At 49.6% G+C, this 15690-nt stretch overlaps 1 protein-coding gene across 2 annotated transcripts in view; it reads left to right on the top strand.

The window, feature by feature from the left end:
* AGO2 (argonaute RISC catalytic component 2) overlaps nt 1-15690 on the top strand; it is a 62989-nt gene that overhangs the window by 9062 nt on the left and 38237 nt on the right. For both annotated transcript variants that reach the window (XM_081951057.1, XM_081951056.1), the window contains exon 2: nt 12051-12246. In XM_081951057.1, coding sequence (XP_081807183.1) covers nt 12051-12246 — 196 coding nt within the window. The remainder of the gene's footprint in view (nt 1-12050; nt 12247-15690) is intronic.

Raw genomic sequence — 15690 nt, 5'->3', positions numbered from 1 at the left:
CTAGAGAAACCAGGTAGGTAGGTAGCATATGGCGTAAAGTGTCAGGGAAATCTGCACATGCTAGACACACAATGCAGTCCTGGTAGCCTAGATTGCTAGTTCATTCTGTTCCACCCTTACACACCTGTCCTTGGTGCACTGCAGTGGGAGAACTAATTTTACACCAGCTAGCGGTCTTTCCTCTCCTTGCTTCATGTCCCAATGCTTCGTGTCCGGCTAGGTCCAGTAGTGGCTTTCGCTCTCTGAACACAGAGTGCAGCTAGCTTTTTCCCCACTGAAGTGGTACCCATTGATCTAACTCAAAATATTGCATGCTTTGAAATTGATGGGTGGGCAGGAGCTAGGGATCGAGCGACGGGAGCCCACTCTGTCTCACCAGCTGGACTCGAACTGCCAGAGTGCAGATCATTTCTGACTGGCACTTCCAGCATTGTTAAGCCTTTGCGCTACCACATCCCCCAGCCAAAAGTGAAGCAACGTTTTTCTGGGTCCACCATTGCTTTTATGTTGTAATTAAAAAAAAAAGGACTTGGAAAAGATGGGAAGGAAAAAAGTCTACTTTACTCACCCGCTTTGAAGCGATTTGCCAAAAGGCAAGCTGTTTCATGATGATAATTACTCTGAAGATATTCTTTCTTTTAAATGCAGTCTCATAATTTTATGACCATTCAGGCACCAAGTTTTTTTAGCAGCCTGTTCTTGTCCTCGAAGTAGGTTGGATTACTACTTCCAAGGCAATCGATGACTATTGTGGTTAAATGTGCATAATTGCCAACTAATTGGCAAAAAAGAAAGATTGTCTTGCTGACAATCAGATATTGTTGGACTGCGGTGGTCCTTTATAGAGTGAAATAAATCTCATCTATTTATTTGGTTTCTTCTTTACGGTAATTGTGAGGCTTGTTGAAGCGCCATGTCAGGCAAGAAAGTTCAGGTGAAGAACCAGTGAAGCTGATTTATTGGAACTCATGCTTATGCACAGGGATCTTCTCAACTAGCAGTTAGCATCAGCTAGGAGTTACATGACAGTCAATGGAATTTGAAGGGGGCTGGACTTAGTTTGCTTGTGGCTATGCAGAGATTCTGGGCTGATGCCTCTTTTAACTCTACCCCAGGTTCTGCCCTGCCTTCCCCTACATTTCAGTAATTTCTGATACTTAGCCCTGCTTACTACAGACAAGGTACGACGTGCTAACATTTTCTCCACACATAAATATTTTCTCCACACATACTAAATATTTTAGGTTACAGCAGTGTGTTGTGGAAGGAATACTGTGCAATTTCTCTTGGGAAGGAAATCTGTCATTGAGTTGGAAACTTCATGTGGGGGGGATATGGCCCAGGCCTTTCTCCCTGATACGTTAAGAGTTTCTTGGGTAAACGGTTTCTTCAATTTGGTTTTCGCTAAAGCTTTTGAGTATGGTATATAATACTGATACAGTTTGCGTTCATTTAACAGAAAATATTATTCAATTCAGGACGGGTGGACAGGAGGAACAAGGAGAGCTTTCCCAACAAGAGACACCAATACTTTTTCTGAATAGGCTCACCTGGTGGTCCCCTTTCTTCTCTGATGCCTTCTCTATATATGTATAACCTGGAGAAATTGTCGAAGCAAAAATAGAAAAGGCTGGTTCAGGATGTGGGAAATTGGAGTTCCCGCTACCTGATGATCATTGGGTTGGTGGCCAAACAGTGGAGCTTTGGGCGTTGGTTAGCCATCTGTTGAGCAGGCATTCATTGAATACCAAAATACTAATAGCCATTGGTAGCCCTAATGTGCTAAGGACAGAGAATGCACTAAAAGATAGTAGCTTTTGATAAGTTCCTTCAATGCCACATCAACATCCCTGGGATTGGAGATTAATCAGAATAGAGCCAGAAGACAACTTGGAGGTCCTGCTCAAGCAGGAGACCCTATACCAGGGGTGTCAAACTCAATTTCATTGAGGGCTGCATCAGGGTTGTGTTTGACTTCAGGGGGCTGCATCACTCATGTCTATGGTCGCCCAAGCGCTCTGCCAGTGAAAATGGGCTCCCAAGCTCTGTTTTTGCTGGCAGAGGCGCCGCGGGCCGGTCCTTTGCTGTTTCCATGGTGGCCCCGTGGGCCAGATCTAAGCACTCCGCGGGTTGGATCTGGCCCCTGGGCCTTGAGTTTGACACCCTATGCCATTCCAGACAAGTGACTCTCCAGTCTTTTTTCAAAAACCTCCAGCTGATGAAGCACCCACAACTTCTGGAGACAAGCTTTTTTCCACTGATAATTGTCCTTACTGTGAAGAAGTTTCTAACATGACAATGAACCCGTGTTAATTAACAACCACGGTAACAATTAACTCAGAGATGATGGGCAAAGGCCTTGTGCCGTTGTCAATCCGAAAACAGCCTTCTCTTGGGAGCTGAAAAAAGTATATTGACTTCTTGAAAAATAAGGACATTTTCCTGTACACCGCTTGGAGAGTCCAAGCAATGGGTTAATTCAGTCTGCTTGCCCTTAGGACTGAGGAACTATTTTTCCTTAAGCCACACCTCCTCCTGGTGTGCTCAATCCCCCAGAATTCTTCCTCAGTCAGCCCGTTTGGACGTATTTAGTTAGAGCTCTGAGCTAAATTGATCCTTTTTTTGGCTTGGACTCTCAAATTACGTTTAAAGTTTTTCTCTACTATTCCTCCAACATCGTGAGACGTTTCTCTCTTAAATTCTGCGACTTTCTTCAGTACAATCTGCACTTGAAGGCCAGGAGGTAAGCTGGAAGGTGGTGGGGGGTGCCCCTCAGCCGATCCTCTTGGGACGGCTTCGGAGGCCTGCCGCTTGTCGTTTAAAACGGCGCGGCTGCAGCGGCGAGGTTCCTAACTCCCCAGGCCCCTCGTTTGTTATTTTCGTCGAAGTTTTTTCGCTCCCCGGCCTGCTAGAGGACCTCTGCCGCAGGGAGGAGTGGGCGATCGTCGCCATTGCGAGGCGCGTTCGCCCCTCGCTCTCCCTTAGCCCCACGCTGTTGCGGCGGCCATTTTTAGGCGCGAAAATAGCGCGCCCAGCCATGGCCGCCATTTTGCATCAGCCTCGTTGTTCAGGAGGCCGCTGGAGGTGGCAGGGCCTAGCAAGGGTTTCTCGGGCTAGGATCGCCACCTTCGCCTTTTGTCTATTTTTGCGAGCGGCGCTGGTTCCTGTGCCATTCCAACGGTCATCATACCGGCTCAGGGAGGAGGCCTTAAGTAAGAGCAGGCCTAAAGAATTTTTCTATAGTCATTCTCCTCCCTGCTTCTCCTGCGGAGCCTTGCACCCCGGTGCAGGCCCCAATCCTACCCCTGGGCCTCCGACTGGTGTGAAACATGGGATGATTTCATAGTATTGATTCGATTAATTGTATATATGGCAATTTTAACGATCATTTCGTTTTGTTTCCCATTACAGCACCCAGTCTATATCTATCCTTCTGCCTTATCATAGCCTTGCTCCATCTTGTGTGGTCATTGACTATGGACCTGCCCAGTCCTCCCGATTCCCAAGACGCTAGGCCGAGCCTCTCGCAGGCCCCTAGCAAGGGTTCCTCCTCTTCGGGGAGTGGGGGTGCGGGCAAGAGTGGTGGGGGTAGCTCTGGGAAACAGCGTTCCAGAACCCCTTCGGTAGCTGAGGCCAAGGATGCTGAAAGGCGCCAGCGGGCCCTTGACAAGCAATTCGAGAAGGCCAGACGCCAGGCAGACAGGGTGCAGTCCCTTTCAGGAGCCCCTCCCTCCCGGGAAGATCTCCAGTCGGTCCTCGCCGAGGAGGTGGAATCCCAGGACCTATCCCCTAATAGGTCATTTGCAGAGCCGGCTTCCCCGGTCCCTTCCTGGGCCTGTGAACAGGTTCCTCCCCCTGGGGATGCTAGCATAGACGATATGCAGGGTGAGGCTTCACCCCCCCTAGTAGAGGGCTTGGATCCCGATTCTGACTCTGAGGAGTTATCGCCCCGCATGCAGGAGCTAATGGCCCGTGCCATTGCCAAGGGCATCACGGAGGCCATGAAATTTAAAAGTCCTACCGCAGCGGCCCCTAGGGGTCCCAAACCCGATCAGGCAGCTCCGCCCCCAAGCAAGCGTGCTCGCCATCCTTCCCTGGAATCCTCGGTGGTCAGCGAGGCCTCTGCCATTGAGGACCCTGACCCGGAGGTGCTAGGCCTCTCGGACGACGAGGACCTTCCCCCCGAAGCGCCCGCCTTTGCGGGTCTCTTTAAGCCCAGCCTTTTTAAATCGGTCCTTCACAAGGTCAAGGCTGCCACCAGGGTGGGGATCAAGCCCAAGCCGACCGCGCCGGCGGATGATGCCCCTCCGGCTAATCCCAATGCGGTCATGTTTGATGTGCCAGCGCCCCAGCAAGAGCTGGTTCCGGTCCCGGGGCTGTTCCTCGACTTAATCCAGCGCCAGTGGGCTCAGCCAGCCACGCAATCCTCTCCCAGTGGGGTAGATAGGAAGCTTTATACTATGGAGCCAGTGTTGGAGGACCTTCTGGCCCTTCCCACTGTCGACCCGCCCATCGCTGCGCTCACTTCCAACTCCTCGCTACCGGCCGACCTCCTGGAAGGCCTTAAGGCGGAGGACAAGAAGGCGGAAAAGGCGTGTCACAAGACCCATCTGGCGGCTGCCTGGGCCATCAGGGCCTCTTCTTCCGCTTCCTTTTTTAATAGGGCCTCTGTGATCTGGCTGCGCGAGCTCCTAAACAAGCTCCCGGCGGGAGACATCCGTCTCCACCAGGACGTGTCAAAAATAATCGCGGCCTCCCAGTATGCCGCTGACGCGTCCCTCAATGCCACCAAATTTGCCTCCAGGGCCCTCGGTTCTAACATAACTTCCAGTCGACTGATCTGGCTCCGACATTGGCAAGCGGACCAGAAAAACAAATGGAAACTGGCTTCCGCCCCCTTTAAGGGGTCCAAATTGTTTGGCGAGTCCCTGGATCCTCTCCTCATTGAGTCCAAGGACAAGAGGAAGATCCTACCTTCTTTAAATAAAAAGCAGGAACGTAAGGCCGCTCCCTACTCTAGGAGGCAGTCCTTTCGTGCCTCCGAGCCTTCCACCTCTGCCTCTTCCTTCTCTCCCTCTAATAGGTCCTTCGGCCAGCAGGGCGACAGGTCCCAAGACAGAGCGCCTTTTCGGGACAGAGGCAGGCAGCAGTTCGGCTTCCGCAAGTATAACCGCGGTGGGGCCTCCAACAGGTCGTTCCGTAAGTCAAAGTGACTGCCAGGGCTTGGCGCCCATCGGGGGTCGCCTCCAGCTGTTCGCCTCTCATTGGGCCCAGAACACCGAGGATGCTTGGGTTCTGCAGACAGTCAGGGAAGGCCTCTCCCTAGAATTCCTGTCCCTTCCCCCCCGGACCTTCATCCGGTGCCCTGTCCCGTCCTGCCCCCAAAAGAGGCAGCGTATGGACCAGGAAGTCCGTCATCTCCTGGACATCAGGGCCGTGGAACCAGTTCCCCAAGGCGAAGAGGGGAAGGGGTTTTACTCCATCCTCTTCCTGGTACCAAAGAACTCGGGGGGGTGGAGAGCCATCTTGGACCTCAAGAACCTCAACAGGCATATCGCCTACCGGAGGTTCAAGATGCAGTCTCTGCAGTCCATTCTGGCGGGGATTCGACAGGGAGATCTTCTCACATCTATAGATCTCAAAGAGGCATACCTCCACATCCCCATCCGTCCTCAGCACAGGAAGTTCCTGCGCTTCTATTATGCGGGTCGCCACTTCCAGTACAAAGCTCTTCCATTCGGCCTCTCGTCCGCTCCTCGGACGTTTACCAAAGTGCTGGCGGTAGTGGCGGCTCAGCTAAGACGCAGGCCCATAAGGCTCCAGTGCTACCTGGACGACATCCTGATCCAGTCGTCGTCCAGGCAGCAGGCCCTTCGGGATCTCCAAACCACTATGAGATCCCTCAGAAACCACGGCTTCTCTCTAAATATAGAGAAGAGCCATCTCACCCCAACCAACAGACTTGTACACCTGGGGGCGGTGATAGATACCAACTTGTGCAGGGTTTTCCTTTCCCGAGACAGGTTGACCGGTCTAAGGTCCATGACCCACAAGGTGTTGAGCTTGAGGCAGGCTCCAGTGGTCCTTCTGTCGCAGCTGCTGGGAAAAATGATCTCCTGCATTTCCATCGTGCCGTGGGCCCGCCTGCATTCCAGGTCTCTCCAGTGGCTGCTGCTGCCGCACCAGAGGGCATCCAGGAGCAACTCTACCAGGCCGATTCGAGTTCCCCCGGACGTGAAGAGGTCTCTCCGCTGGTGGGTGTCTCCGGCCATCCTCAAGGGCCACCTATTCAAGGAACCCGAGAGGTTGATCATCACCACAGACGCCAGCCTCTCCGGCTGGGGAGCCCACATGGGGTCCCTGGTTGTTCAGGGCAAGTGGTCCCAAGTGGAATCCAGATACAGCATCAACCTGCTGGAACTGAGAGCTGCTCGCCTGGCCCTGCGCCATTTCAGCCGGCCCATCCATCGCCAACATGTGCTTCTGATGACGGACAATGTGGCCACCAAGGCCCACATCAACCGCCAGGGCGGCACCAGATCCAGAGCACTGATGAGAGAGGCGGAGTCCCTGGGACGCTGGGCGGAGCGCCATCTGGAATCCCTTCGCTCCGACCATATCTCCGGAGTGGACAACACACAGGCCGACTGGCTGAGCAGGACGACCATAGATCCTGCGGAGTGGAAACTGGACCCTCGCCTGTTCCACCAGATGTCCGACAGATTCGGGACTCCGGCCGTAGACCTGTTTGCGTCAAGGGACAACAAGCAGCTCGCCCGCTTCTACTCCCGGTTCTTCACCCCGGGGGCGGAGGGGACAGACGCACTGCGTTGCAAGTGGCCCCGCGAGCTACTGTATGCCTTCCCTCCCCTGCCTCTCCTTCCTCAATTCATCTCCAAAGTCATCGCAGAGGGAGCAGAGGTCCTTCTCGTGGCCCCGCATTGGCCCCGCAGGTCGTGGTTTGCCGACCTTGTCCACCTGTCGGTGTCTCCTCCGTGGCGCATTCCTCCGGACCAGATCTCCCTCAGCCAGGGGGCCGTGATTCACCCAGAGCCCCAGTGGCTCCAGTTGGCCGTCTGGCACTTGAGGGGGACCAACTGAAAGGCCAAGGCCTGTCGGAGGAGGTAGTGAACACCATTCAGGCGGCTAGACGCCCTTCAACCACTAGGATTTATGATGCGTCCTGGGCCGCCTTCGCCAAGTGGTGTGAGGAGCTGCTCATCGAGCCGACGACCGCGCCTGTTCCCAGAGTGCTTGACTTCCTTCAAGCGGGACTCAACAGGGGCCTGGCCCCGAACACCCTTCGACGTCAAGTGGCGGCTTTGTCTACTGTCTGGTCGGGCGACCACCTTTTGCCTCTCAGCAAAATCCCGAAGGTGCGTCTTTTCCTCAAGGGCGCTTCTAACCTTCGCCCTCCCACCGTTCATCGCTACCCTACTTGGCAGCTGTCCGTGGTCCTGCGGGCCCTCTCTGGCCCCCCATTCGAGCCTTTACGCACTACTTCTCTTCGATTCCTGACGCTGAAGACGGCCTTCTTGATTGCCATCACGTCAGCTCGCCGGATTTCGGAGCTGGCGGCTCTCTCTGTTCGCCAGGATCTGTGCGTCATCCACCCTGACAGGGTCATTTTGAGGCTGGACCCGACCTTTACCCCCAAAGTAAACTCATGGTTCCATAGAGCGCAAGACATTGTGTTGCCAAATTTTTGTCCTCATCCGTCGCATCCCAGAGAGCGATCCTGGCACAATCTTGATGTCAGGAGGGCCCTGAAGGTCTACATCGCTCGTACTGCGGAATTCAGGAAGTCAGAGGCTCTTTTTCTCTCCTTCCAGCCCGGTTCCCTAGGGAAGAAGGTCACTTCCTCCACAATTGGCAGGTGGCTTCGCGCTTGCATTGCGACTGCCTATGAAAGTCAATCCAAGGCCGTTCCGCGCGGCATCACTGCACACTCCACACGAAGTGCTGCTACCTCAGCGGCCTGGGCCACCCAGGCCTCGATCCTGGACATCTGCAGGGCCGCTACGTGGTCCTCTCCTTCTCCATTTGTGCGACACTATAAACTGGACATTTTCGCCTCGGCTGAGGCGTCTTTCGGCAGGCGTGTGCTCCAGGCGGTTGTGTCAGAGACCGAATCCCGGGAGCCTTCTTCTGCCCACCCAGATGGACAATAACTTTGGTATGTCCCATTGCTTGGACTCTCCAAGCGGTGTACAGGAAAATGACCATTGGCTTACCTGAAGGGTCCTTTTCTGTACACCGCGGGAGAGTCCAACCCACCCTGGCTCTCAAGGCCGGGATTCGGGTTCCTCGTGTCAACAGTACATCATCTTGGACGCTTCGCTCCGTCCGCACGAACTGACTCCTTCAAAGAATTCTGGGGGATTGAGCACACCAGGAGGAGGTGTGGCTTAAGGAAAAATAGTTCCTCAGTCCTAAGGGCAAGCAGACTGAATTAACCCATTGCTTGGACTCTCCCGCGGTGTACAGAAAAGGACCCTTCAGGTAAGCCAATGGTCATTTTGGGGTGGCTTCAAACAGTCTTGGGGCCAGCCTGTTTCATCTCTAAGCAGTTTAGCTCTGAATTGCTTTTTTTCCAAAGAAGGGGGTCTGCATTTTTCTGAAGTGGAGATATCGACCATGGATTTGGGTTTTGTCTGATCAATACCAGCCAACCTCACTGGCACTCTTAAGTGGTGGTGGGATTTTTTGGGGATGCAGGGTGGGGGGAAGACCACAGGCAAATGTTAGCTGTCTTATTTGCTAGTGACTAGTCTTTATTTAAGGGAAACTAAAACCCAGTGTTTTTAAGAATAAACTGGAAGTAATTTGTACTTCCCACTCAAGTTAATTATCTTTGGCTGAAGTGCTCCCCTCAGATCTTACCAGTAGACTAATTACAATGTTTAGATGCATAAAAACCTGGGGAGGTAGCTGTATCTGTAACCAATTTTTTTTCTTCCAAATTTAAGTCTTAATTTTCTAAGTTGCTCTGCTCAGCGTGTGTGGCTTCTGCTGGTTTGCTATGGCACATTAAAGGAAGACCTTATTAAAAAGGGATTAGTTGAAGGGAAGCTTCTGATACACACAAACTCCTAAACCTAAATACTCTCAACGCAATATTCATAAGATTTCTTAAATAGTATAAATAGTATTGAAAGAGCAGGTATTTTTTTTCAAAAATTCCACCGGTCTGAGAATGCTTCAGAATAGCCTTATGCCTTCTTTTAAACCCGTTTCTGCTGGCGGCTGATAGGCAAATATGGAGAAAGAGCATTTAATGTTCCTTTTGAGATAAGGAATCCTCCTGGTGCATTGGGAATGGCAAACTCCTCTTAAAGACACACAATTGTGCATTAAAATTGGATAATCTGCGTAGCCTGGCAAAATATGGGCAGTTGGGAAGTTGTTCAGGAACGGGATATGCGTAGGATGCCCCCCCCTGCCCCCCCCCCAAATGTTGTGCAGAAAGTTGAACAAATTGTGATTCTATCTAGTCCCTTTCTCATCACTTGAGAAATTATGCTGAAGAAGAGACGGCAAGGTGGGGGGAAAACATTTGGGTTGGGTTGGCAGAAGATCGGAGTTGCCCTTCCTCCATTTCAGCACACACAAAAAAGAGAACTAGACCCAACAGGAGATCTTAAATATTCCCCACCTGAGTAGTATCTTAAGAATATATTATTTTCCTCTTTAACAATCTTCTTCCGGTTTGACTCTTGGGGTCTACATCGGGAGTCTTCAACCTTGGCAACTTTAAGGCCAGGGGGCTTCAACTCCCAGAATTCCCCAGCCAGGGAGTTGAAGCCCCCAGGCCTTAAAGTTTCCAAGGTTGGGGAATTCTGGTCTACATGGACACATACATTCATGTACGGTACTTTTCTTGGCATGTATTCGGAAGTGGTTCGCCATTGATATCTTCCATGAATTCCCTAGACTGGTGATGGTCACGTGGAAATGTTGCATGCATACACACATACACACGCTCATTGGGGCTATGCTCTGGAAAAGCCAGACTTCCAGGTTCTAGCACGCATGCGTTCCCCGACAATCGGCTTGCCCGGTGCACAAGCGCAGGCCGATTTTTGGCACTGTTGTGTGCGTGAAAGGATCACGCTCCAGAAAAGCTGAGCTTCCAGGTTCTAGCACGTATATGCGCATGGCAATCAGCTGGCCAGCGTGCATGTGCACACCGGTTTTCAGCACTGCCGCGTGCGTGGACAGTTGACCGTCACATGTGCATACGTGCCAGAAACCCAGAAGACAAACAGGCAAGGCTGCGCATGCCAGGAGACATGGGTTCATGTGCTACTTTGGGCACATGTGCCATAGGTTCACCATCACGGCCCTAGACTTTCTATTCTAACATCCAGTTTTGGGATTTCTTACAGATTGCTAATTCAAGTCCTAAACTGACTTGCATTAAATCTACGGGTAATCCTTAAGTTCCGGCCACAGTTTGCATCAGAATTCCCATTGCTAAGCTTAAGCAAGGGGGTTGTTATGAGAGTCATCCCCAGTTCGATGACCCCTTTTTGGCCACTGTTAAGTGAATCACTGCTGTTCTTAAGTAAATCGCGAAGTTATTCTGAGAATTTGCTGTACTTATTGGTTAGCCAGCTGGAAAAGTCGCAAATAGCAATCCCATTTGTGAGCTGGGATGGATGCATGCCGCAACCATCATAAATATATGCCAGTTGCTCAGTGCCCAAATTTTGATCCCATAACTTTGGGGGTGCTGTTAAAATTGTAGGTGCGAGGACTGGTCACAAGTCACTTTTTTCCAGTTGTAACTCCGAATGGTTGTTAAACGAATGATTATAAGTCGAGAACTAACTGTATTGTTGTTGTTGTTAGTTGCGAAGTCGTGTCCAACCCATCGCAACCCCATGGACAACGTTCCTCCAGGCCTTCCTGTCCTCTACCATCCTCTGGAGTTAACTAACTGTAATCCATCTTTTAAAGTAATATCATTTTTTATTAGTGCTTGCTCTAAAACTTGAAAAAAAAGGGTTCTAGCAGGAAGGAAATGCATTTGCATGAGGCCCTTCTTCCTTGTCTTTTTCACAATTCTGGATTGACTGCTGAACTTTGCAGCCAATCAAAGGTCATGCAGATGGCTAAGGATGCTCAGGGACAGGCCTGATTTTATGACACACACACCCCGCCCCCGGATTCATATATGGCACATTATGATTCTGTAGTATGTCAGCCATCCAAAACTTCCAGTTATGTTTCTTTGATTCTGTTAAAGTCCCTTGACTGAGTTGAACCAAAACATTGTGACGAGGACAGAATAGAAAGTGAGCACGTTAGAACTTTAGGGGTGATTGTTCTAAGACGGAACTTTTCAAATATAGCTGGTTGATGCAACTATTAGTAATTCTCTCTGAATGAGTCATTAATAAAGGCATCGTTTGGCTGTCAGAGAATGGGGAATAAGACTCATCATGTAAAGCAGCGTCACTTGAGTTTTCTGGAATTTCTGAATGCAAAAATTTCCCAGGGCCTAACCCAAAGTCTGATTTGACATGCTTGCTTAACTTATTCCTCTAGTAAACAAAAAAAAAACCTAATATATTCAACACTACAGCAGCATCCCCTTGGTCACTTGATCAAAATTTGGACCCTTGGCAACTGGCTCATAGTTATGACTGGGTCATGTGATCACCTTTTGCGACCTTCTGACAAGCAAAGTGAATGGAGAAGCCAGATTCACTTAACAACCGTGTTACTAACTTAACATCTGCAACTATTCACTTAAGAACTGTGGCAAGGAAGGTCATAACATGGAGCAAAACTCACTTAACAACTGTCTCGCTTAGCATTGGAAGTTTTTGGGCTTAATTGTGGTCGTAAGTCGAGGACTGCCTGTAACTATATTCTCTTTTGACCCCTAGTTTAGTTTATTGGTATTGTTCGATCATTAGTCATGACAAAAGATGATGGATGCCAATTTTAAGGACACAAGCGATACTTTCTTTAAAGATGGAGGAAGATTTGGAGAGAAAGATACGACTTGCATCACTTGTTGTGGTTTTCTTTTCTTTCAGTTCTTACAACACCTCCATCACTGCCACCTCCAATGCAGGCATATGCATTTAAACCTCCCCCTCGACCTGATTTTGGTACTTCGGGAAGAACAATCAAACTGCAAGCCAATTTCTTTGAAATGGACATCCCCAAAATGGACATCTATCATTACGAATTGGATATAAAGCCTGAGAAATGTCCTAGAAGAGTTAACAGGTATGTCCCATCCTTTTTATTTCCCATTCCCCATAGTTTCATACATCTCATTTTTTTTTTCATTTAAAATAAGTGCATTTCAAAGCACATAGTTTGGTGCTGAGCTATTTCTCCTGGGAATATTGATGGCTGTGGTGTTTTAATTTGAAACCCGAAACAATAATTTGCATGTAAACGTATCTTCTATAAATAAGATCAGTTTCTCCAAATCTTCTTACACCATGTTAAATGTTTTCACCCCTTCTCTCCCCTATGGTTAGAGATATTGTATTTTATATACAACTTTCAGACTTAATCAGTTTTGGGGATATGGCAATTCACATCTCACAAATTTCATCTCCTTCGGTCACTCCCGGTCTTGCTTTCTGGTTGGTACCGTAGTTTGCTAGCAAGCGTCTTAAACGGGCAGGTGGTGATGCCAACTGCTTATTTTCCTGTCTTCACCTGCTGGCAGGAGGAAGCAGACATATTTGTCTGGTTGTATAAAAGGACTTTGGAGAAACTATATATAAGAACAGGAAAGGTTTACCTGCCTTCCCCCAGGTAGTTCCTAGGAATGGAAAATTGATAGATGAAGCTAGGGGTAGGTTGTTGGGTTTCATTCTAAGAGATCTTTGAGATGAAAACGACGGTGATGGATTTGATAACAAACTGCTGTGAATTCTATTTAAATGAGCCCAATGTTGGTATGCATCTGATTATAATGGGCTGTGAGAATAACCTTGAGAGTCAGGAGGAAGAGCTGCAGCTTAGATTACGGTCTGATAAGAGAAATCCAAGTCCTGGGCAGAAATGTAATTTGATTAAGCTGTTGTGGCCCGCCAGCGGCCAGCAGAGCTGGCAGCAGATTCGGACAGTGAGGAAATTGGGGAGGAACGTGGGCCAGTCCTAGAGTCTGGGGAAGGGTCTGATGAGGGCTCTGCGTCGGAGGCAGAAAGGGGGCCAGAGCCGTATGCCAGTTATCAGCTGCCTTCAGGGTCAGACATCAGTGAGGCAGAAGAACAGCTGGAGACTGTTCCCAGTGTGCGCATGCGCAGAGTTGCCAGATGAAGGAAACAGCTGTTCTTTAGCTGTTTAGGCCACAGGTGGGTGATGAATGGCCCCTCCCAGAGGAAATAAAAGAGGAGCGAAAGGGGAGTGGATGCAGGAGGCAATTAGTTCGCTTAATTGGTTCGTGACTCTCAGAGGCTCCTGGCCAAATTCTGCAGATATCGGCCTGTCAGTTCTCCAAGCCAGAGAAGGTCTGTGACTATAAATCCTCCCTTGAAAGACTTTGTTGGATGTGAATGAGCAGAATTCACAGTAAATTAATAAAAGGGTTTTTTGTCGGGACCAGGCATTTGTTTCATCCTCTTGGGATGCCTTGGTCAGAACATAAGCATCTCAGAAGGGACCCTCCCTAGTTTTCTGGAAAGTAAAGGCAGGGGAGGGGGAAGTGCTTTAGATATTCAAGCTTTTGTTACAGGCAGTCTTTGACTTCCAACAATTCTGTTAGTGACCGTTCGAAGTTACAACGGCGCTGGAAAAAAATGACATGACCACTTTGAATACTTACGACTGCTGCAGGATCCCTGTGGTCATGTGATCAGAATTCAGATGTTCAGACGTTTCCAGAGAAAGATAGTAGTTTATAATATTGATTCCTTTATGCGCTGCTTTCTCAGCTGTGATCTTGCTAGCAATGATCCTGCACCCTAAATGGAGAATGGTTGAACCAAAGGATGAAGCTGGAAATGTTTGCAGGAGAATAATTTTTGGTTCTTTTTATTGTTCCTTCAAGGGAATATATTAACCTGTATCTATACGGACTTCTTGAATCAAGGTTTCTAGAACTAATATGGGGTACGTTCTATAGCCGTGATGGCGAACCTATGGGATGCGTGATGGCGAACCTATGACATGCATGCCACCTCCGTGCCACAGGTGGCACGCAGAGCCCTCTCTGCGGGCAAGTGAGCCATTGTCCCAACTCAACTCCACCGCACATGCACACGTGCCTCCCGCCGGCCAGCTGATTTTTGGGTCTCTGCCACCCATGTGCAGCGGGTGGGGTGCATGCGGGAGACGCTTGCGCATGTGCGGGGGGTGGGGTTTTATGCGTGCATGCAAGTGGGGCAGGGGAGTCTGAGGAGTGCAGTGTGCCTCCCCACCCGCAGCCCATTTTTGATCCCAGGAGGCTCCTAGCCCCAAAACGGGGCATGAGGGGGGGCGAGCGTGCATGCATGAGGGGAGTGCAGGGGCGTGTCATGTGTGCATGTGCTCGGGGGGTGGGGGAGCATGTGTGGTTCGTGCGTGCATGCACAGGGCGCACAGGGTGGTGGTGTTGCGCACGCATTGTACTTGGCGCCTGATGACAAAAAGGTTAGCCATCACTGTTCTATAGTCTTTGGGCCATTGATTAAAAAAGGAGATGAGACATTCTGGGTCAGGGCTCTCTGACCTTGGTAACTTTAAGCAAAACTGGCTGAGAATTTTGGGAGTTGAAGTCCACGAGACTTAAAGTTGCCAAGGTTGGAGACCCCCGCTCTGGGTGATCTCTTCACTGGATGTGAAAGGAACAGGGCAATGAGACAGAATCCTTAGAGAGTCCTTAAGCTACTTTTCCCCTTCACCGTTTATATATTCAATGCTTTGTAATTATTACAATCAGCATTGTCAAGAGCTGTTGTAAGTTCAGCTATCAGCAGGGATGGTCACTCATATCACGTTCCCACAAAGGTCGGCAAGACGAATCTGAGCTGAGGAATAGATTCAAATGAATAACCTTTATCCAAGAAAGCCCGAAATTTAATTGCCGCTCTTTGCAGGGGCTTCACTTTCCAAAAGAAGGTGGGAGACAGGACGGGCCTGCGAGGTTTGTTTTTGCAAAAGTCGCACAACGTTGTCTTTTAGAGGTGATGGAGCACAATCCTCTTTTAAAAGAAGCATTTACAACTCAGATTGGCCCGGGTGCTTGTGATTGCTCATTTTAGCAGAAATCTCCAGATGCACCTGGGTGTAACAAGCTAGCAGTTGGCTTTTCAGCTTGAAGCAGTGTGCCCTGGAACTTCTGGATGAGCACAACAAAGTTCGTCCTTCACAGCTGGATAGGGGATTCCAGTACTTGCCTCAGAATGTCCCCATAACAGAAAATCCAATCTGGAGGGATATGAGCCATTTTTATTTATTTGTTTGTTTGTTTGTTTATCAAACATGTACAAGATAGCAGATAGAAGTATGAACATGGACATGAACAAAGGAAATGAATACAAATAAATGCGGACAGTAGGACAGGACGATAGGCACAAGGGTGCGTTTATGCACGCCCCCTTTAGGGACCTCTTAGGAATGGGGTGAGGTCCATGCTAGACAGTTTGAGGTTGAAGCTGTGGGGGTTTGAGGCTGTAACAACGGAGTCAGGTAGAGCATTCCAGGTGTTGACCACTCTGTTGCTGAAGTCGTATT

Source organism: Natrix helvetica, assembly GCF_964273705.1.
Source record: "Natrix helvetica genome assembly, chromosome: 4".
Classification (NCBI taxonomy): domain Eukaryota; kingdom Metazoa; phylum Chordata; class Lepidosauria; order Squamata; family Natricidae; genus Natrix; species Natrix helvetica.
Note: the sequence above shows the minus strand (reverse complement) of the source record. Positions and strands in the feature narration are given on the sequence as shown.